Genomic DNA, 22910 nt, shown 5'->3' with positions numbered 1-22910 from the left:
TGGGACATTTTAGGTTGATATAGTTCTGGTTTTGTCCTGGTTTTGTCCTGGTTTTGTCCTGGTTTTGTCCTGCTTTTGTCCTGCTTTTGTCCTGGTTTGGTCCTGCTTTTGTCCTGGTTTTGTCCTGGTTTCGTCCTGGTTTGGTTCTGGTTTTGTCCTGGTTTTGTTCTGGTTTTGTCCTGGTTTTGTCCTGGTTTGGTTCTGGTTTTGTCCTGGTTTCGTCCTGGTTTTGTTCTGGTTTTGCCCAGGTTAGAGGTGAAGTTGAATGTCTTTCAATCAATGGGCCATTTTAGGTTGATATAGTTCTGGTTTTGTCCTGGTTTTGTCCTGGTTTTGTTCTGGTTTTGTCCTGGTTTTGTCCTGGTTTTGTCCTGGTTTTATCCTGGTTTTGTCCTTGTTTTGTCCTGGTTTTGTCCTTGTTTTGTTCTGGTTTTGTCCTTGTTTTGTCCTGGTTTTGTTCTGGTTTTGTTCTGGTTTTGTCCTGGTTTTGTCCTGGTTTTGTCCTGGTTTCGTCCTGGTTTGGTTCTGGTTTTGTCCTGGTTTGGTTCTGGTTTGGTTCTGGTTTTGTCCTGGTTTTGTCCTGGTTTTGTTCTGGTTTTGTCCTGGTTTGGTTCTGGTTTTGTTCTGGTTTTGTCCTGGTTTTGTTCTGGTTTTGTTCTGGTTTGGTTCTGGTTTTGTTCTGGTTTTGTCCTGGTTTTGTCCTGGTTTTGTTCTGGTTTGGTTCTGGTTTTGTCCTGGTTTTGTTCTGGTTTTGTTCTGGTTTTGTTCTGGTTTTGTCCTGGTTTTGTCCTGGTTTTGTTCTGGTTTTGTCCTGGTTTTGTCCTTGTTTTGTTCTGGTTTTGTTCTGGTTTTGTCCTGGTTTTGTTCTGGTTTTGTTCTGGTTTTGTCCTGGTTTTGTTCTGGTTTTGTCCTGGTTTTGTCCTTGTTTTGTTCTGGTTTTGTCCTTGTTTTGTCCTGGTTTTGTTCTGGTTTTGTTCTGGTTTTGTCCTGGTTTTGTCCTGGTTTTGTCCTGGTTTCGTCCTGGTTTGGTTCTGGTTTTGTCCTGGTTAGAGGTGAAGTTGAACGTCTTTCAATCAATGGGCCATTTTAGGTTGATATAGTTCTGGTTTTGTCCTGGTTTTGTCCTGGTTTGGTTCTGGTTTTGTTCTGGTTTTGTCCTGGTTTTGTCCTGGTTTTGTTCTGGTTTTGTCCTTGTTTTGTCCTGGTTTTGTTCTGGTTTGGTCCTGGTTTGGTTCTGGTTTTGTTCTGGTTTTGTCCTGGTTTTGTCCTGGTTTTGTCCTGGTTTGGTCCTGGTTTGGTTCTGGTTTTGTTCTGGTTTTGTCCTGGTTTTGTCCTGGTTTTGTCCTGTTTTGTCCTGGTTTTGTTCTGGTTTTGTCCTGGTTTGGTTCTGGTTTTGTTCTGGTTTTGTCCTGGTTTTGTCCTGGTTTTGTTCTGGTTTTGTTCTGGTTTGGTTCTGGTTTTGTTCTGGTTTTGTCCTGGTTTTGTTCTGGTTTTGTCCTGGTTTGGTTCTGGTTTTGTTCTGGTTTTGTCCTGGTTTTGTTCTGGTTTTGTTCTGGTTTTGTTCTGGTTTTGTCCTGGCTTTGTCCTGGTTTTGTCCTGGTTTTGTCCTGTTTTGTCCTGGTTTTGACCTGGTTTTGTCCTTGGTTTGTCCTGGTTTTGTTCTGGTTTTGCCCTGGTTAGAGGAGAAGTTGAATGTCTTTCAATCAATGAGACATTTTAGGTTGATATAGTTCTGGTTTTGTCCTGGTGTCCTGGTTTTGTCCGGGTTCTCTCCTGGTTTTGTCCTGGTTTTGTCCTGGTTTTGTCCTGGTTTTGTCCTGGTTTTGTCCTGGTTATGACCTGGTTTTGTCCTGGTTTTGTCTTGGTTTTGTCCTGGTTATGACCTGGTTATGACCTGGTTATGACCTGGTTTTGTCCTGGTTTTGTCTTGGTTTTGTCCTGGTTATGACCTGGTTATGACCTGGTTTTGTCCTGGTTTTGTCCTGGTTTTGTCTTGGTTTTGTCCTGGTTATGACCTGGTTATGACCTGGTTTTGTCCTGGTTTTGTCTTGGTTTTGTCCTGGTTATGACCTGGTTATGACCTGGTTTTGTCCTGGTTTTGTCCTGGTTTTGTCCTGGTTTTGTCTTGGTTTTGTCCTGGTTATGACCTGGTTATGACCTGGTTTTGTCTTGGTTTTGTCTTGGTTTTGTCTTGGTTTTGTCCTGGTTATGACCTGGTTTTGTCCTGGTTATGACCTGGTTTTGTCCTGGTTTTGTCCGGGTTCTGTCCTGGTTCTGTCCTGGTTTTGTCCTGGTTTTGTCCTGGTTATGACCTGGTTTTGTCCTGGTTTTGTCCTGGTTAGAGGTGAAGTTGAATGCCTTTGAATCAATGGGACAAGCTGAGAATAAACTCCAGTGTGATGTATTGATCTGTGATTGGCTCCTGGTCCACATTGATCCTGAGTCTGGTCCAGTTCCAGACCAGAGACCCCTCTTGTTGAACCCCTCATTAACTCCTGATCTTGGCAGTGGCCGCAGACACCGAGCAGTGGGGCTGGAATGAATCATTGCTTTCAACTCGAGTCAGACATTATTTTTATTGTTTTAATAATTGACAGGTAAATCAGAAATTTTTGGGCTCAATATTTATCTTCTGTACTTTTCGTCCCCATTTTTCTAATATTATGCATATGTTTTTAGCCAAAGGAAGTTGTGTTTTATTTCACACCTTTGTCATAACCAACGCACTTAGCTAATCTCAAAAGGGTAAAAGGAGACGAATAAACAGCTGCCCAGGCTTGAATACTGTTAGCAGAAGTCTTTTTTGAAGGTGCCGTTTTCCATTGTCTACGTCTCTTTACCTATTTTTTGTCCATTAAAAAAAAAAGATTTAAATGCCAGTGGTGGTCGATAATGATCCACAAGGCGAACTGTTCTTAGCATTGTTGGTACTTTCGGGTTTTTGCTCTGCAAGTGCTCTTTTTCCATGTCTGCGAACACAATATCCTGCAAAGGGGCTAAATGGATTCCACTCTAGTATGAGTATAAAAATAAGCACAGTCCTTTAAAAACTGAGGGTAAGTCTCCACTCCACACAGAATCAGCACAATCAGACTTTTCTTTTGTTTAAATTGCCATGGTTGTTTCACAAACTAGGTTTTTTTTGGGGGTAAAAACAGCTAAATTCTGAACATTTATATCAAACTAACTAAACTCATGTCATAAACCCATTCACAGGCCAAACTTCAAAGTTCAGAATGGCTCCTACACTATGGGAGGGTTCCCTCTCTCTGTTTCTCGGTCTGTTCATAACTGTGTGTCGGAGTGAAAACACTGACTCAGGATCAGCTCTCTCTCCTCCATCATAATAATAATACCATCCCTATAAATCCATAAAGAGCTGCATTAGAGCCCTCTCTCACAGAAACGCTGACCCAGGATCCGCCCGGAAACACATGATGTCAGCAGGGATCCCCACTGACCAATCACAGTTTAGTATCCCCGCCTTCGAATCGTTATTTATGCAAAAGTTTTTACGATTAGCGAGAATAAAGAATATTAAATGGGAGGGGGATAAAAGGGAAGTTAATTCACTAGGGTTAAACAAGGACTACGCACGATTTTGAACAGGAACAAGTCAAATCCAAAAGCCTAATCATATAAAAAAATGTAAATGTGCTTAACCAGATAAAGCCGGAGCTAAAGCAGCACTGTATTAAAATGAATAGTTGTAGCTGAGATTCTACCCCCTGTTGAAGCTCTCCTAACTTTGCATCATTTAACCAAACAAAATTATATATGTTGTATCATTGGGAAGTTTTTTTTATTTTTTTTTATTCTTTATTTTTCAAAAAGTGGGGCATAACAATATGTTAACAATAAGACATGTCCAGACATAATCCACTTTTCTTTTCTTTTTTGCACAAAAAGTAAAGGAAAAAAAATAAAATAAATAAATAACAATAATTAAAAAATAATAATAATAACACTGAACAAGTAGGGAGAGATAAATAACCCGCATGCATAGATGGTCATAAGAGTATATATATATTTATATATATATTAAAGAAGAAAAAAACAAAACAAAAAAATGCAGAAGGGGGATAAAAATAAAATAAATAAAATAAAATGATCTACATTCTAACCTCGACAAAATCTGGTCGTAAGGGCTGAATATATCTAACCCATTTGCTCCATAATTTGACAAAAGTATCCTTTTTAAGGCGAATTGAAAATGTAATAGATTCCATTATGTAAATCTCATTCACTATGTTTATACACTCCGACATCGTAGGGGGCCCGGGAAGGAGCCAACATCTTGTTATCGCCTTTTTGGCTGCTACTGTCAAAATACTAAACAGGTATTTATCTTCATGTCCATGCATATTGTCAAAATTTGCCAAAAAAATTGTGGGAAACTGTAGTGGTATGTTATTGATCCTATCATTGGGAAGTTTAATGCTTCCTCAAATCCTCTTTTATCAGTTCAAGATTCTGAAGCTCACTGTGCAACATTTAATATCTATAAAGTAATATATAAACTAAATGATGATGACGATCACTTGTCCAGGACACAGCACTATAGGTCAGGAAAACTCATAAAGAGAAATGTCAAGCAGAAATTCAGACTACATTTTGTCTAAATGTCTGGAATGACAAATGAACTAAATGGAGAAGGACGACGTCTTTGTAAATAGTGTAAAGTTCATGCATAGTTGTTTAGAGTAGTTCACCTTTCTATTCTAAACAACTCGATTTTAAACAACCAGTACAGACGACAACTTAATCAACCCTAAGCTACGATGGGAAACCACTGTACGCCTATAAATCTCTTTGTAAATAGCCCATGATGAGCTGGGTGTAGGACTACTAGACTGTGCTGAATTGTTTGCAACAGTTCTCTTTGTTGTTGCTGGCGTTGTAGTCGACTTATTTTTATTTTGTGGTCTGTTGTGTTGCATGTGAGGACACCTGCTTAACCTCTTAACGCCCACCTGCACAAGCAAACTTTCTCCAGTTATTATCCCAGAATCCAGGCGTTTCCCGAATCGAAAAGCTTCCTGGAAAAATAGCGATGAAAACGAGATGCAAATGAGGATGAAAAAGCAACAAAAACACAACAAAAATGTGACAGAAAAAGTGACAAAGTTATAAAAACGCCACAAAAGAAAACATAAAAAAGGCTATGAAAGAGTTAAAGCGAGGGTTAAGAGGTTAAGATTGGGATGGTTTTCTGGAAGTCCCTGTGCACGTGAGCAGAGCTTGTACTTCGTTGGTGGAGCAGTCATCACTCATCACATGAGAAACACTGGTCTCGCCCAAGAATGTGACCATAGTAAACAGTCAATGGGCGTCAGTGAGCTGCTGCTTCAGGCTGTTTGTTTTCCAGTAAAGTGAGCGTGGTCCTGAACATGGCGGCGCTGACACAGGCAGAAGTGAAAAGAATAAATAAATTATTCAGAATCTACAGAGGGTTTACCAAACACTCCCCCACCTCCGACTCTTCTGTTCTCTCAGAGATTCTCGGGACCTCCACGGTCTGAAGGCGTGCACGCACAGGTGAATTTAACCTCAGAGCGTTTTTGTCAGGAGGTTCCTTTGTCATTTTCTTATTCATTGAGTGATATAGGCCCTGCGCGATCCAAGATTCTGAGTGGAAAGTTCATAATTAGCTAATGCTTTTTCCTGAATGACCCATGATTTTGTAAAAGCTCATGATTCTTGAATACGCCCTCCATAACTTTTCCCTCTTTCGTTGTCTCCTCTCCTATGCTTCCTTGCTCCTTTTCTGTTGAGTCTAACTGTCCTGTATTTGTTTGACAGGAACGACCCTAAATGGACATGAGCGTGTGCCGCAGTAAACATACACCGGCTGAGGACTGAGGACCCGACGGGAGGACAAGGACACTCGGGATTAGGGGAGGAAAGAAGGGAGGAGGTATAGGAGACAAGTGAAGAGAGTAAGGAAGGATTCCCAAGTGTACAATGGAAGATGCTACGAAGATATCGACGGGGACGGAAGTAAGATAACGGAGCAACTTTCAAAAGAAAAAAAAAAACACAGAAGCTTGAAATTACGGACGCGATGGAGTTTGGGCTTTTATTTTGAAAGAGTAACGCGGGGGGAAAAGACCTGGGATCCAAGAAGTGCAAACGTTTTTGATGGATTTCCCGCCTAAAACAAGGACTAAATCTGAAACGTGAAAGACATAAACCTATGGTATTTTTAAAAGGTGAAGATGCAGAAGTTGTTGCATTCTCAAAAAGGACTGAAGGAAAAACAGAGCTGTCTATGACAAAGTGGATTCACATTTAACAGGTAAAAACTGCTCTCTGTGTTGTTGTTGGTTGATTGTAATAGTGATGGTATTTTCTCCTTGCGTTAAAAGTTCTATTGTGTTTTAATAAGTTCTTTTGTGTTTCGTGCCTTGTTCTTCTGCTTGTTTCGTGCTTGTTCGCAGATGAAGCAAGCGTTAAGGAACTCTCCCCATGTATTGATAGTTTGACCTCAAATAATGTACAGCACTTTGGCCGGCTCTGGTTGCCGTAATGCGCTGTAGAAGTAAACATTGATTACACTTGCACCCTGGGCCAAATTGTCCAGTCCATTACACTGCCTGCTGGTCACGCTTTTTTCAAAACACAAATGTACCTCGCTTCTGATCCTGTGGTGTTTTGTTGCAGACATGACCAGTCCAAGCTCCTAAACCCTCACCCTCGGACCCCCCTCCCCTGCTCTGGTTCTCTCGCCGTCTGCGCCTCTCCAGAGCAGTGATGGCGGCTGGAGTAGCCACGTGGCTGCCCTTCGCTCGGGCGGCTGCTGTGGGCTGGCTGCCGCTGGCCAAGAAGTCCATGCCCAAACCTCCTCTAGACAAATCCTCCAAGTCCGACGAGATCCTATACGTCAACGTCAGCGGCGTACGCTTCCAGGTAAAGAGTTTGTAATAGTTTCGCACAAGTCACATGGCGCTAAATTCTCTCCTCGTCTCAGATATAAGTCATATATAACAAGCTTCAATAATTCAAATAATCGCTGAAGTTATTTTTGTCTTCAAGACTATAGAGCTAAATAAACCAGGGCTAAACCTGTGATTAAAACGTGGCTAAACTTGGAATTTAAAAAAGTTGCACAATGTTACTTGTAAATAGACACTAAACTAAGTTAAAAAAGAACTAACTTGTTACACGATACATACGATACATGCCATACATTTTTTCCGTTGTCCCTCTGGGGGTAATACAAGTGATGTCTCTGGCCAGAAAACCACAATTGCAACTTCCCTGCCTTTGGGTCGGAGGCAGGGATAGAATCACGAAGAAGAAGCTGTCAGGCTAGTGGGAAAAGCTAGATGCGGAAAAAAATTATCTCCATTGTGCAACTAGATGTACAATATCCCTCTCTCCCTTTGTCTTTTCTGCCAGCGTAGTATTTACTCTCACGGACAATGGAGTAAAAAATCTAAACATGCTACAACACCTGCAGTGGCGCTTATGGCCTCTAGGGGCATGAGTTTCTTAGTTCTGCTTCAAACCCCAGATATAATTTCCACAAAGAGTGCACTGAATCTGGACTAAACCAAATTTAAAGATTGACTCAGTTGTCCCACTGGTCTAACCCAGATCTCTGTCCTCAGACCTGGAAGAACACCTTGGACCGGTATCCTGACACTCTTTTGGGGTCTTCGGAGAAGGAGTTTTTCTTTAATGAGGAAACGCAGGAGTTTTTCTTTGATCGAGATCCGGAGATGTTCCGGCACATTCTGAACTTTTACCGAACAGGAAAGCTGCACTATCCTCGGCACGAGTGCATCCAGGCCTTCGACGAGGAGCTGGCCTTCTACGGAATCGTACCGGAGATCATCGGGGACTGCTGCATGGAGGTATGGGGGGCATACAAGCTTTTCTATATCTCTTTCAACGTTTTTTAATCATATTTCAAAATGAAAGACTGGTGTGATATTTAGATTATTATCTTGTCAGGGTAGTTTTCCGTGTTTAATTGTAATTTCAATACAAGCTTTCCTTGAATGGATGTAGGAGTACAGAGATCGTAAGAAGGAGAACCAGGAGCGTTTGGCAGAGGACACAGAGGCGACGGAAGGCGGGGACGCCCCTCTGCCCCCCGACAGTACCTCCCGCGAGCGGCTATGGAGGGCCTTCGAGAACCCGCACACCTCCACCATGGCCCTGGTCTTCTACTATGTCACTGGCTTCTTCATCGCCGTGTCCGTTATAGCCAACATTGTGGAGACGGTGCCGTGCCGGCCGATCAAAGGCAGCGTGAAGGACCTGCCTTGTGGAGAGAAGTACCAGGTAAGTCACTCACCCCCTAACCTGAAAGTTGGCAGTTCAATCCTTGCAACAAACAATGAGACCTGCGGTTCTGCCCAGTGAGTGCTGATACACTGAGGTGTGAGTGTTGGAGAGCTTGTATAGTGACTGGGTGATTGGCTCCCATTATCTTCCTATACATAAGATTGTCAAGGCCACAACCACAGCTGCAGTTCAACAGTAGAGCATTCATGCTGTGGGGCCATCTTGAAGACTGTGATATAAATGTGGCTCTTTCCATTCATTCCATTCATCCATCAGGTAGCGTTCTTCTGCATGGACACGGCCTGTGTGCTGATCTTCACCTTCGAGTACCTGATGCGCCTGTTTGCCGCGCCGAGCCGCTGTAAGTTCATGCGGTCTGTGATGTCGGTGATCGATGTGGTGGCCATCATGCCGTACTACATTGGTCTGGTGATGCCGGAGAACGAGGACGTGAGCGGAGCCTTCGTCACGCTCAGGGTGTTTCGAGTGTTCCGGATATTTAAGTTCTCGCGGCACTCGCAGGTATCTGCTTCAATCTGTCATTTTAGACTCATATTATGTTTGTTACTTTTTTGCCGTTCTGGAAAGATTGCTGCATTGGTATGTGCTTATTTTACAAGAGAGATAAAAGGTCTTGTTATGTACATGTATATGAATCATGTTAAATGTTTGTGTAATCTCATATATCTATGTCCTGGCAGGGTCTGAGGATCCTGGGCTACACCCTCAAGAGCTGTGCGTCAGAGCTGGGCTTCCTGCTCTTCTCCCTCACCATGGCCATCATCATCTTCGCCACCGTCATGTTCTACGCTGAGAAGGGCACCAAGGGCTCAGACTTCACCTCCATCCCTGCGTCCTTCTGGTACACCATCGTCACCATGACTACGCTCGGGTCAGTAACTCCTCCGTTTACATCCCCGAAAGGTCTTTGAACAAAGTGATTAAGTGACAAAGCTCAGGTGGTTTGTTCTTGAGTATATTTTTGTCCGAGAGGTCTACTTTTTACGGTTTTGTTTCCCTTTTTGAGCCGTTGTCCTGAAGAAGTTTCAATGTCACCAAAACACTATTATTTGAACTCTCTGCTGCTTCCAGAGCTGGAGATTTGTAGCATTTCGGTAGTTAAGCTGATGCTCGTAAAGACTCTATAATGTGTCGCCGCCGGTCCATGTGCATTAGGAGATGTTAGCCGTCGTCATGGAAACAACTGTGTCTTTGTGCTGTTTTTATCATGTTTTTCACACGCTTCCAACGCCCACACGCATCATTACACACAATATTCCCACCATCATTATTACTCAGAATATTACACTAATGTCTGTCCTTCCTCTGTGCTCTAATGCTGAACATTAGCAGCCAACGTTTATTGCAAAATGTGACGTTTACGTGTCAGGATGTGGATTTGTCGGCGGCAGGGCTGCTCAGGCGATTGCAGAGGCCATGGCACTTTGCATGGTTGCAGTGGAAGATTCAAAGATCACTCAAACATGCATGAATGGCTCAAAACACATCTCCAAGAATGTTTTTGATGCGGGAACAACATTGTAATATCACCCTTTAAAGCCACACCGCGTAGACTTTTATTCAATAAATAAAATAGAAATACAAGCTTTTATTTAATTTATTTTCATCATTGAAAAGTACCTTATAAATGGACAAGCAAACATGTGCTTTTGCTGTGAGCGGCTCAGCTCTCATAAGACATGTCTGTAACTTTACTGGTAAAGTCAGTAGAATTTAGGATTTGAATAGGTTAGATTTTCATCCAAATCCATTCTTTGATTACCCACTGCAGAAATAGCATTGTCTGTGTCGAGCTGGTCATAAGGAGCATGTTTAGTATTGATGGGAACAGTGTAGTCCTAAATGTTACAAAGTATGCCTTTAATGCTCTTGGACATGGTCTGTTTGTTCACAGTGAACTTGAGATTTTAAAATATCAATCACATGTCTAAAGGCAATAAACACATACATTTCTCTAAATTTGATCAGTCTTGATCCTCGTCACTGGTGTTGCATCGGTTTGTTGAGTTTCTGATCAGCCCATGAATGTTTTCACAGTGTGCCTGTGTGTTTGGTGGAAAATGCCAGCTATAGGGCAACGCACTAAAGTGTCTCTCCAACACCGCAGTGTGACGGAGAAGTGGACACTGATAAGAGCATTAGGATAATTACTGAATACGGTCCTCATTTTGAAAAACTCCCCTCCACAGTCTGTGTCAGTCCTGGTCTGTGCAGAGGGTAGAGGAGGAAATGGCTGCTGTTTATAAATAATGAGAAGCTGAAGTGTTCTACAGACTCTGCACTCAGGACCTAACACTGTAAACCAGGGCTACACTCGTCACCATGTTACTCTGTCAGTGCAATGACTTTGTACTAAAACACAGAAGATATGATTATTGTTCTGATCAATTATTACAATTATTAAATATCTTAAACATAAGACTTAACTATGCCAGGTTGAGCCATCTACATCTTTGTGTGGGGACCATTCATGTCGTACAGTCTGGATTATTGAGGTTGCTCATTTTAATAAACTGTATTTATGAAGTATTGAGCTCTGCCAAGCACTGGACCAATCAAGAAAAAGAAAAAAAAGACTGGCTGACTCTTGAACTTAAATGTGCAGGATTCATTTTTGTGGATTTAGACTTAAGGATTTTAAGAAATTGTTGATTTTAGCCAAATAGTGATGATAATTACAGTCAAATGATTCCCTTGATTTGAATGTAATTAATGACTGACAACGCAGTGGAGGTAAAAACTGTGGTGAGCTGCTCGTGTTTCAGTCAGAGGTCTTTATTAGTCTGACAGTGTATTAAACAAACAGCTGCGACGCAGAGCAATAACCAACGAGATGAAAACAGGACAGACAGGACCGACCGAAGGCACAGGGAGAGGACAGAGCTGCCTCCATCACGACATACATGCGTTTGAAATCTGTTTCCCCATTAGCCGTATTAGCCAATGCCTAAAATTCAACCTGATAATGGATAATAGAAACTACTCTAAAATCAATAAATCGAAACACCATTCATTTATCCTTGTATATGCAAATCTGTCATAAATTGAAATTACAAAATTACATGGGCAAAAAAATACATTGTTGTCCATCATGTTTAGTGTTTGAAGTCTGTTACTGCTTTTATTTTGGAATGAATAACTTCTTGTTGTTAAAAATACGGGAACTGAAAGTGGACAATAAAGCCCATGTCAAACACTAGTTCAGTTCTTTTTTAGTCCTGGATTGGGCTGGACTGGTGTAGCGCCGCAGGGCTCTTGAATACCTCCTGCTGTTAGTCAAACCTGTACCTGCTTCTGTGTCCCAGTTTAATCCAGTCGGGACAAGACGTTCTGAATCTTGCACTTCATCCGGACCAGGCAGGAACCGACTGTGAACTGCACAGAGTTGACCTGATGATCCCCCAGATCAGTCTTGGTTTTCGGGACATAGAGAAGAGCCAGACTGGGGCTAAACTGAACAATTACGAAGTTCGTGATCATAGTGCAGGTGTTTGCTGTTGTACAGTGAAACATTAGTCCAGGGCGGATTACCAGTGACGATACGGGCCGCTCCTTTTGTTGGCTAGTTTGTTTCCGTGCTGTGACCCTCGTGTTTAAAAGTGCGTTTTGGCCCGTGGCCCCGCCCCCGTGCGTCCTGTGCGAGCTCTGGTGCAGCTGAACTCTGTGCTCACTGAAGGAGACACAAAGTCCATCTATTATTCACTCACTGCAGACTCACTACTCCTTCACATGGGACCTACCCCTACATCCTTCACTACGTACAACAGTCACAAACTCCAAAACCTTTCTGCGGGACCTTCCCCCCCTTCTCTCACTACACCCTTCACCAACTCCTTCACCTCGCTCCCACATGCCCACCTCACGCACTTGAAGAATCGTGAGCATGTTCATTTATTACGCGATCACTTTTGAACACCGTTTTTATGTTGATTAAACATAATGACGCACAATCATAAGTCATAACATCACAAAATCAAAGCCCTTTTCAACATTTCAATAAGCTAATCCCTGTGTGAAATAAAGAGTTGTTAAAAGATCTAAAACAACACTTTCAAGATAAAAAAAAAAGCCACTCTTGAACACTTCAGATCAAAGAACCCTTTTATTGCGTGAAATGTGCTGCAAATTATCAACAACGCTCCAGTATTTTTCAACCAAAGAAATAATTAAAAATGTCCATTCGTCTTTGGTTCGATAAGAGTGGAACATATGGTGCTCGCTGCTGATAAAACTCATTATGTCCCCTGTTCTCCACGGAGTCTGGACTGTTTCTCATAAAAACGCTCAAATAAACTTCTTCTCATTCCTCCGGGAAATATTCACCAAGAATTAATAAAAAACGGCGATCTCAGGTGGCACAGGAAGTGAGCGCACACGAACAGGAAATGAGGTGATACAGGAGGAAGTGCAGGGTGTGGTCACGTTGGTGTGACTTTGACAGTAATAGCACTAAACGAGTTAGGATGGTTTGTACGTGGACAAGGCTTCATTCATAAATTCATAAAGTTTGCTCACTGGTCAGAGCGATGAGTGTATCCAGGCATCTTGAATTTTAATTTATAATAAAGGAGTATTGTTCTTGCATCCCTAGCTTAAAGCCACACCGCGTAGAATTTTACCCAAATAAATAAAATAGAAATACAAGCATTTATTTCATGACACATATTTTCATCATTGAAAAATACCTCATAAATGTACAAACAAACATGAGCTTTTGCCATGAGCGGCTCAGACATGACTGTAACTTTACTGGGAGTGGGTACGTCTCAAGCTCGTCTCCATGGCGATGTCGACTAAAGTCAGCAGAATATAAGATTTGAACAGGTTAGGTCCTCATCCAAATCCATTCTTTGATTACCCACTGCAGTAATAGACCTTTTTGTGTAGAGCTGGTCATTAGGAACATTTTTTGTATTGACGTCAACATTATAGACCAAAATGTTACAAAGTGTCCCTTTAACATTGTTGGGTTCTTCATTAAGGTACTTCACCAACTTTGGCTGCATGAATGTGTTTGTGCCACATCACATGGGTGCTGTTCTATTATGTAGATCTATGGTCCAGTTATAGATGGGAACCTCTACGTCACATCAGTGGCGCCAAAGGTTTACCCTTTCACCCTTTTTGGGTGAACAGCAGCTCTCGTCCATTGAAACTAATGAGGAAAGATCATCTGAGAACGTCTAATTTACATTATGAAAAAACAACAAACACATTATTTGAAAGAAAAACAAAAAAACAAGGCACTCATCCCACATCATAATTATCTATTTGCATTTAAAAAGCTTTTTCAAATGCAGCCCAGCTAAAGATTCATCATTTGCTGGGCTGATGAATCTTAAAGGGACTATACGTAGTTTAAAAATGTTAAAACTAAGTATTTTCCTCCCCCTCCATGTTCCAGCCATGTCCTAATGTGTAGAATGAGCTGTTCACCACAACTGCCTCTAAAATCCTGCACTGTCACTCAAAAAGGTGTTAACTCGGTCCGAAGTGCCGTCATGCACAAGCTTAATATAGAAGCTGCAGTTACGCATAAGACCTGAGGTGGCAGTAGTGAGTATAAAAATGACTAACTTGCATCTAGCCCCTTTAATAATCTTTAAAACATAATGCTGGTTTTCTTCCAGGCGTATCAGCTCCAAACAAGCCTTTGTCAAGAGGTGAACATATTATTTGTTTCATTTATTTATCGAATGTGAAAAGGAAGCCATGGAAGTGACCTGTTGCTTCAGACAATTCACAGAGAAGACGGTCAACGTTTTTAAACTGAGCAGCTGAATCATGACTTTTCAGCGACGTTTGCTTGTGTAACTTTTCCGCTGGTTGCTTTATAATGTCGTTGTAGCTTCAGCTTTTAGTCTGTCCCTTTTATATAATCATTAAATTAAAATCATACAGCCTACAATGTAGTTTTAAATGGTAGATGGTTGATTCAGCAGCTAACCTAGTAGCTGCTAATGCTAACGTAGCTATTGATAAACCCGCTCATATAATTTCCCACAAAAAAATAAAAAAATCTTCCAATCGTTTTCTGACAGTGAGTTGAGAAGTCAAGAAAGGATATTTTCCCTGTGGTTCTGACACTGGCTTGGAATATTTCATCCTCAGAACATACACACCAATGTCATTTTTAACCCTTGTTTCGGCCAAAGGGGGCGTGGCTCAGCAAAAGTTCCTGAATGTTGCCCCCATGTTTCGCTAAAACGTTAACCAGAATTTATTTACATTTTTTATTCAAACTGTGGAGTGGAGTTGTGGACAGATTGTACTATGTGTGTAATATCCGTGTGTACTATTTCTGTACTGTGGTGTAACCCATCCCGCTGACCTCCAAAATTAAGGGTAAAAATACTTGGATCGATCAGAAATACGAGACGCCGCTAATGTTGGACCCAAATAACACTTGGGTCCTGCTTCAACATTGAGACACGGACATCTGAGAGAAACTTTTCTATGCTTTGGATGGGAAATCTGGGGTTTCGGTTCGATTTTACCCCAAAGATCTGCTTCTATGTTTCCCGTTTGAATGGGTTTGCGGAAATAAAGTAGCTCGGAGTGAAGTTGTTTGGACAGTGGAGAGTTTACAGTAGTAGTGAGTTTGCACAGTGTGAGGTGAGAGATTTCAGAGGAGAAAAAGGGGAGAGAGGGAGCGCGAGGTTGCTCTGGTGAAGGGCGATCGACTGGGTTTGATCTGAGCTTGTTTTTCTTCGCTCCAGGACGGTCTGCAGGGCACGCTGCAACCTTCACTCATGCTCTCCTCTCTTCTTACTCCTCTCTCCTACTGCAGACTCTGTACAACCTACGCAGTTCCTCCTCTTCTTCCTCTTTTCAGGTTCAAATTAGACACTGAAACAGCTCTTTCTACTAATTCCAGTCTGCTCTCACCTTTCAGGATCTCTTCTTACCCCATTCCTTTCCTTGTCCTTTCCTCCCTGTCTCCTTCACACTTCTTTTCGTCCGCTCAGCAGTTTTGCACTTTGTTCTATCTCCAACATTTGATCTCTACTGTTGCGTCTTTTGTCCTTTTTGGTAATCCTTACTGAACTTTCATTCTGTGGCGACTTTGCTCGCAGTATTTGAGACCTTTCCCTTGTGTCCTCCTCTCTCCTCCTCTTTCTCACTCCCTCTCACTTCCCCTCTATTACCTCCTCATCGCGTCTCCTCCCTCCTACAAACCCCGTCCCCTAATCTCCTCCCTCCTTGACGCGGCTCGTGTTTTATTGATGAAAAGTCGATGAAATTTGCAAAAGAGAAATGGCTCTTCCATGTTTTTACTCTGGACTCAATCCGAACCCGCTCCACCCTGCAGTGTCGCTTTTAGTCCTGTTTTAGCCCTGTTTAGACCTGGTTTAGTCTAGGCTTAGATTGAAGCGGATTAAACTTGACCAAATCCGAATGAGCTTCTATTTTTGAGTCGGCGTCTCATGATGCCGGTGTATTTTTAGAGCGATAAAAACGGCAGAAACCGTAAAAACACACAAGCCACTCCCGTTACAGGGGTTATATTTGGATGAATCCGGTCAGGTCTGGTTTCACTCAGTTCACAGGATCCGCACCGAAACTCTGATATTTCTATCTATTATTTATACCATTCTCACTGTCCACTGAACATGTCTGTTTGCCGCGGGCACAGCTGTTAACAACACTAAGTCAACAGATACAAGAGCATATAAGCTGTGATGGTGGTTTAAGCGCTGATAGTCGGTAGCTACATGTGTCGGGGAGGATACCGAACCAAAAAAGAATAAAAAAAGAAAAGAAATGGTACCAAAATTATTATTATTATCAAAAAACAACAACACATCAAAGTCTTACTCTGTTTTATTGTTTGTTCAAACTCTTCACACCAGCTACCAACTCATATATCACCTTTCTAGTACTGCCAGGCCTTGGTCAGGATCAAATCAGGACTGGAATGGACTAAATAATGTCTAGACTGAGTGTAAAACATATCTAAACTAGGAAATCACCTTATTATTACTCAAACATAGAAGAAATGATAGCATGATAGAAGTCAAATCTAAATTTGCAGATGATCCTGAGTACCAAATGAGGAGATTTGGTACTCCTCATTGGTACACAGTTTGAGAGTCGTTGTTCTAAATAATGAATAATACAGCATAGGTGACAAAACTATGATTCAGGTACTACCCTGCCTGACCAAAAACAAATTGGCACAAAAAAAAAGGTCACATACGCTAATATACATTGGACAGCCTTCACTTTTGATTACAGCTAAGGCATTGTTTCATTGACTGCTTTATCCATATCTACAAAACTCATCTAAACGGATAACTTCCCTCGCGTTTGTTGCTGTATTGTCGGTACTTTTAAAAACGTTTTTCTAATACGAGCGATCGCGATGTCGTCACATCCGTTGGCCGTGGTAGGCATTTTACATTTTCATATTTGATAAACATTTGATTAAAATCCTATAATCCGCAAAAAACAATGTCCATAAACAGTGCATTGCTTCTCTTGCGCCGTAACAGATCTATCATTTTATAAAACCGAGTTAGAGGCCTGTATGCATCAGCTGTTGCCTACCATTCACCAAAACATCCGGCGAAAATTGCGGAAGTAAACAATAACAACGATTGCTTGTATTGTTTTTTTGTAAATGCGTTTTCCTCACATTTCTGCCACTTTTTCATCTCTCTATGACTTTTTTCCGTTACTCTTTTGTGGCTCTTTTGTTAAGTTTTTGTCACACTCATTTTTTCACAAAGATCTTGTATTGATGATGGGAGTGTGTGACCACTGCGCAAAGCCTTCTCCAGCACATCCCAAAGATTCTCCCTGGGGTTAAGATCTGGACTCTATAGCAGGTGATCCATGTGTGAAAATTACAGACAAAAGTACACACACACATATCTCAAAGCTTCATACTAGTCTTGTTCTACCGTAGTTCACATTTGGAGCTCTCCACTTGGTTCACCTCTCCCCCCTCGCTTGTCCTCTTGTAGCCCTCTCTCCCCTTGCCTTCTCTTCTCCTCATGTTTCTTCCATCCCCTCCTCTCGTCCTTGGGTCCTATCTGATCCTGAAGTCCATTATCCAGGGTGCGTTTGTGATTGGCTGACTTCCCTGAGGCAGACACAGATCGTTTGATTCGATTGGCTGAGCACTCAGTAATGGTTTTCTGTCTTCCCCAATCACATCAGGCGCTATCTTCCATTGGTCCCGCCCACTTTCATGCTCTGTTTTGTTATGAACCATCCACAAGGACATGAGGCAAGAAAGGGGAGTTTAGACTTGACATAAATTTACGTTTACCTTCAACAGACTTCAATGAGTAGCCAGAAACAGTAGTAATTTTATTTAAGAACCATGGAACTATGGCTGAAAATGAGCCTACATGGCTAACTCTGGCACATTTACATGTTGAAAAAGCACATGTGGATTAATGTGCACTGTCCCAATTCAAATAAAATAAAATAATAAAATAAATTTAAAAAAAAGTAGAATTCTAGAGGATCTGTACTTTACTTGAGTGCTTGAGAAGTTGCTACTGTTTGATTCAGACGGGACGGCTTCTCTGGAGTTGAGCGGGGAAAACAAAGAAGAGAAAAATCAAAACTTTCTATAATTACTCCTAAACTACTTTAACAAATGCTGTATTATCAAAAACGTTTTCAACTCAATAAAGATACAAAACATGGAGAGGATCAACGTGGTTTAACAGCCCATAAATACATAAATAACAGAGAATTATAACATGATGCTTCATGTTAGCCTCATGCTACATGCTAACGCTAGCTTTGGCTGACGTTTTTCGCTTCTACTGAACAATTTGCTGTGAACAAACATCCATATGGACCCAATTTAGACTTGACTTTATTTGTGTGTGATAAATAAGTTTAATCTATAAACATTGTTTACTTCAGTGCATTTCCAAAAAGAACAGCAGGTGGCACTGTGCAGGTGTACTAAGAAAGACGTTTTTTGTGTTTTAGATGCTGCTATTTAAATGGATTTGTACTTTCTACTTTTAATACCATAAATACGTTTGCCTTTATTGGAGTAATATTTGACTGATAGTATCAAAGTAGTATGTGTATTCAAAGTTGGCCCAGACCTAAGGAAAGGAGTTGATCTCCTTTCTTTGATATTGTCAGGTTTGTTGAGCGTTTTATGTGGACCTGTCCCCTCAGATTCCTTTCTCCCCATGCAGCTGATGTTTGTTGAAAGTTGCTCCTCACAGAAGAAGCGCCGTGGATGTCCTGGGACGGTCCATTTGCTCCTTTAATCGTTTAAATGTTGAATCTGCAAATCCCTCCAAGGCCACTGCTGTTGTGATATTGCACTATGCAGATGAAAGTGAGTGGGCCGGAGGAGTTTGGGGCGTCCTCCGCTCCCTGCTGCAGTGACATAATGTTCACATGAAATTTTAATAAAGGCGCTCCGAGTCATGTGACTGTTCTTTATTTAAACTCACACAGACACAGGAGTTTCCCTTTGAGACCGGACCAGCCAAGTCCTGGTTCAGATCTTTTTACTACTGGTTTAGACTTGGTTTATTCCACGTTCAATCCTGGTTTTGATATTTTTAGTCCACGTTAAGTCCTGCTACAGTAGCTCCGTTGCTGCGGTTCATTCCTGTAGAGCTGATTTCCCTGCGTTTTATGTCTAATTTTGTTATTATTGATCGGACTCGTTTTGCACAGCCCTGGTTTTGGTCCTGGTTTTGATCACATTGTGTAGCTGATATTTTGCAGACTCACGCCTCTCTCCCTCGTCCACTTCCTGTCTCTCGTCTCCTCTTCTTCAACTTATTTTTCTGGCTCAGTTTCAGCTCTTGTCCTCCTCCTCTTCCTCCTGTCTTCCTCCTGTCCCGCTCCGGAGGAACTGATGAGATAATAATGGCCTCTGAAATGAGACAGAATCAGAAATACTACTCCATCTGCAAAACCCCTTGACAAAGTCCGTCTCCGCAGCCTCGGTTTGATTGTAATAGGAAGGGCACTAATGAAGGCAGTAGATAAAAAGAAAATGGACAGATCGGAATGATTTACAATGGATTAATGACTGGCTTAGATGATGGTATATGCACAATTAAGAAAAACATGGCTTGACGGTTCACTTGCCACTTTGGCCAGATTAATTTCATACATAACCAATACTAAAGGGGAACTAGGGGAGTCCTCAGTCAAGGATAGGCACTCATGGCCCAAAGCAAAGCACCACTGTCTTCAAATCCCAGTGCTGATGGTTTGTAGGGTGTCACGTAGGAAAATCAAAAGGTGTTTTCAGTATTTTCATCATTTTTAGATGACTTTACAGGTATTTCATTTCATTTCATTTATTTATTCATTTGAGCAGAAAAAAGTATGTCAACATTTAACAGAAAGAAAAAAATACAAAACAAGACTTTGTGCTCAAAAGGAGTAGGAAGAAGTTCAAGAACTTATAGTAAACCTACCCCTTATCTCTCATTCAAGTAATCTTCACATAAACTTTCCGCTAGACTCATGCAAGAAACCGATGCATGAGTCTGTGCTTACATATTGATATAAATCGTTTATGATCGTACAAAATGTCAAAGAATTTCATCATTTACAGTTACCAAAAAATGAAAATAAAGGATTTATCATTTACAGTCGTAAATAAATAAATACACCATATGGTACATAAGAGTTATACCAAGGCACATCTCTCTTTTGTTCTGATCCTACAAAAATATATATAATATCGCTCAGCCCTGCTATACCAACTATACCCAAATGTACAAGCTCCGTATAACCATGTAGAAATAGAAACTATCTGTCCATAGTCATTCACTTAAGATTAACAGGGAAAGGGAAAGAAAAAAGACTAGTATTTGATCATGAATGTGTGTAATAATATTTTTCAAAATCCGCTTGGGGACCAGAGGTGCTATGTTGGAGGACCGAATCTTTCTGAATCTTGTATAGAGTGTAGATTACCCCAAATTTAGTATGATGATACTGTATAAATAATGCCAAATAAAAATAAATTTGTGTTTAAAATTCTCATCAAAAAGCCGTAATGTTAGCTTTAGCAAAGGTAAAAGTTTGACATACAACATACAACCAAGTAAGTTATAGATTATGGTTAGAAGTATGCTCTGTATTACAAGTTTAACCGAAATAGGAATGTAAAACAATCAATGAAGTGCTGCATGTCTAAGTCTACATTCATCTCTGGCATATTTGATTTACTGTTACTGCCCAATCTCAGTGCAGGGAATATTCAGTTCTGTTGTGAGCCTGATCGGGACTTCGTCTAAATCCTCAATCCGGCTCCGTGAATGGTCCCTCACCAAGTGGAATTATCACATCTCCATTTCCCGTCCTCTTTGCAAATGAGGCCATCACGTGACCACACTCCTGATTAGCATAAGCAGATTTGAGAACCTGAAATATCACCGTCGTCTCTGGATAGGTTTTTTCACAGAGTGGTTTTACCGACTCTCGGGCTGTGGGTTGGATTCCCGTGGAAGTGCGCTCACCCTCCCAGACCTCTTTTACTCCTGGTTTAATTATAGTCTTTGGTTTTGTCCTGGTTTAGTCCTGTTTTCTTCTTCCCTCACACACTCACAGCCAGTTACATCAGCTCTCTTATTCTTTATGGTTATATATAGATGTTTTTATTGTATGTTCCAAGATGGCCACTGGAGCGTGAACCTCGGGGTCAGGGGGTCAAACACATGTATGGAGGCCTTGGGGGCTCAAACTCAAAGCTTTCTCTCCCCCCTCTTTCGAATGGTGGTTTAAGAGAAGCCTGTATCTGTGGCCTTAGGCTCTGCAAATGCGTATACATGAAAGTACCGATATAGGCCATCGATAGAGTGTTTCTATGGTGCCCATTCAGATTGATGTAAAAGGATTATGTAACCAAAGAAGAGAACTTACTGTAACTCTTAAGTCTTAAGTCTATACACTGATTAGTATATGTGTCTAAACCCTCAGTAAGTAGGTTTGCCACCTTAGCCATTTGTTGTCATATTTCTGTTGTTTCTAATATCTCTCCGAGGCCACTGCGTGTATTCTCTTCTGTCGTTCATTGATTATTTAAAACGGCTTATTCCTATTCGCTCTTGCGTCCCTTTTATCTGAGTGTCAAACTGATCCGTGCGATCCACTGAAGCGGATCTAAGCCGTCTACATTAGGTCTACATGCCCTGCCCTGTACTCTGCCGCGCCGCTGGTGTGCTGTATATGTACTTCAGCGATGCGGTAATCGCGTTACTCCTGCTTTATTAGACGGATGCATTAGAGGAGGCGCGGACTGGGGAGAGATGGACGCGCATTAAAGTTATTTACATTGAGACACGCCACAGTTTTGGCTACATCACTGAGCTCAAGCGCGAGGTGGAAGTGGATGGTCTGCGTTGCACTTTGCAGGGTGAACAATATGAAGGCAAATGCAATAAGCTAATTTCGTTTATTGTGATTCAGTGCTTTTCTGTTCTTTTTTTTGCACGTCAACTTCCCCGCCCACTCGTTCTATCAGTCTGATTCCTGACTCTGAGTGACAGGTGGATTTACTTGCAGTAAAGCGTGAACTGGGTGAAAATGCAAATAGTTTCAGTTACTCGACAAAACAAGAAAACGCTAATAATGTTTTTATTGTCATATTTCTTGGACCTAGTGTGAAGGTTGTTTCTGTATGTGGTATTTTCTGCTGCTTAAGACTCGAATGCTGATGTTTTGATCCGGTCTATGGTTACAGTCATATATTTGCGGGGCTAGTCCTTGGACTTTTTGAAATGCTGCGACTCAAAATCAGTCTTTAACTCTTTAAAGAGGAGGTGTCATGCTTTTTTTCAATCACATAGCACCAGTCTATAGCACACTACAATGATGACCAAACCTTCTGTTGGTCTGTAAATGCAGTAAATTAGAATAACTGCCTTGTATAAAATTGCTTTCTCAAAATGGCTGTAGTGAATGTCTTGAAATAGGCCTCTGTCTCTTTAAGAACCTCTGACCCTTTCCGACACGCCCCCTCCACACGCTGTCTGTGGCATCAGTGGGGAGGGGGTTCTGCTGAGGAGCAGTGGTTGGTTACTCGGCTGGTGACAAAAGCTCAGAGGCGTCTCCAGGAGGTGGGGGCGTTCCTAGGAGGACTCAGGCAAACCTATCCCTAAAATGGACGCCATCAGAGTTTTTACAGATTACTCAAAAATACGTGAATGTGCCAAGGCAACACTTCAGGCATGTTTTTAATGAGGGAATGACATAATAACATGATGTAAAGCTTGAAAAAGTCAATTTTGCATAATACCCCCCTTTAAGTTTGCACAGTAAAGAGAGATAGAATGAAATTTGAAATTAAGCAATCAAAAAATTCCCCTGTTTACCCAGAAAGCTCTTCTTCGTTTGCTAAATGAGGAGAGAAGGAACAGAATTTTTTGAAGCAAATGATCAAGCTCCTCCCCCTCCCTTCTGATTGGACCTGACAGGCTGGTTCACAGGAAAGGCCCGTCTCATTTGTCAGTGCAGGAGGATACGAGACTTGTTGCTGAGATCCGTGAAGGCAGGACATTTCCAAAAAATAACACATATATTGTTACTTACTTTACATCAAAATGCAAGACCAGGGTGGTCAGTTTTACACATTATATACA

The 22910-nt window shown here is 41.5% G+C and overlaps 1 protein-coding gene across 1 annotated transcript in view; it reads left to right on the top strand.

Moving 5' to 3' along the window:
* kcnd1 (potassium voltage-gated channel, Shal-related subfamily, member 1) overlaps positions 1-22910 on the top strand; it is a 35214-nt gene that overhangs the window by 4909 nt on the left and 7395 nt on the right. The window contains exons 2-7 of the mRNA XM_079557598.1: positions 5803-6298; positions 6664-6909; positions 7614-7859; positions 8017-8292; positions 8572-8817; positions 8997-9187. Of these exons, the coding sequence (XP_079413724.1) occupies positions 6754-6909; positions 7614-7859; positions 8017-8292; positions 8572-8817; positions 8997-9187 (1115 nt within the window). The 5' untranslated portion in view covers positions 5803-6298; positions 6664-6753. The remainder of the gene's footprint in view (positions 1-5802; positions 6299-6663; positions 6910-7613; positions 7860-8016; positions 8293-8571; positions 8818-8996; positions 9188-22910) is intronic.

This window comes from Gobius niger (assembly GCF_951799975.1).
Source record: "Gobius niger genome assembly, chromosome: 6".
Lineage (NCBI taxonomy): Eukaryota > Metazoa > Chordata > Actinopteri > Gobiiformes > Gobiidae > Gobius > Gobius niger.
This window is presented reverse-complemented; position numbering and strand designations above follow the sequence as displayed.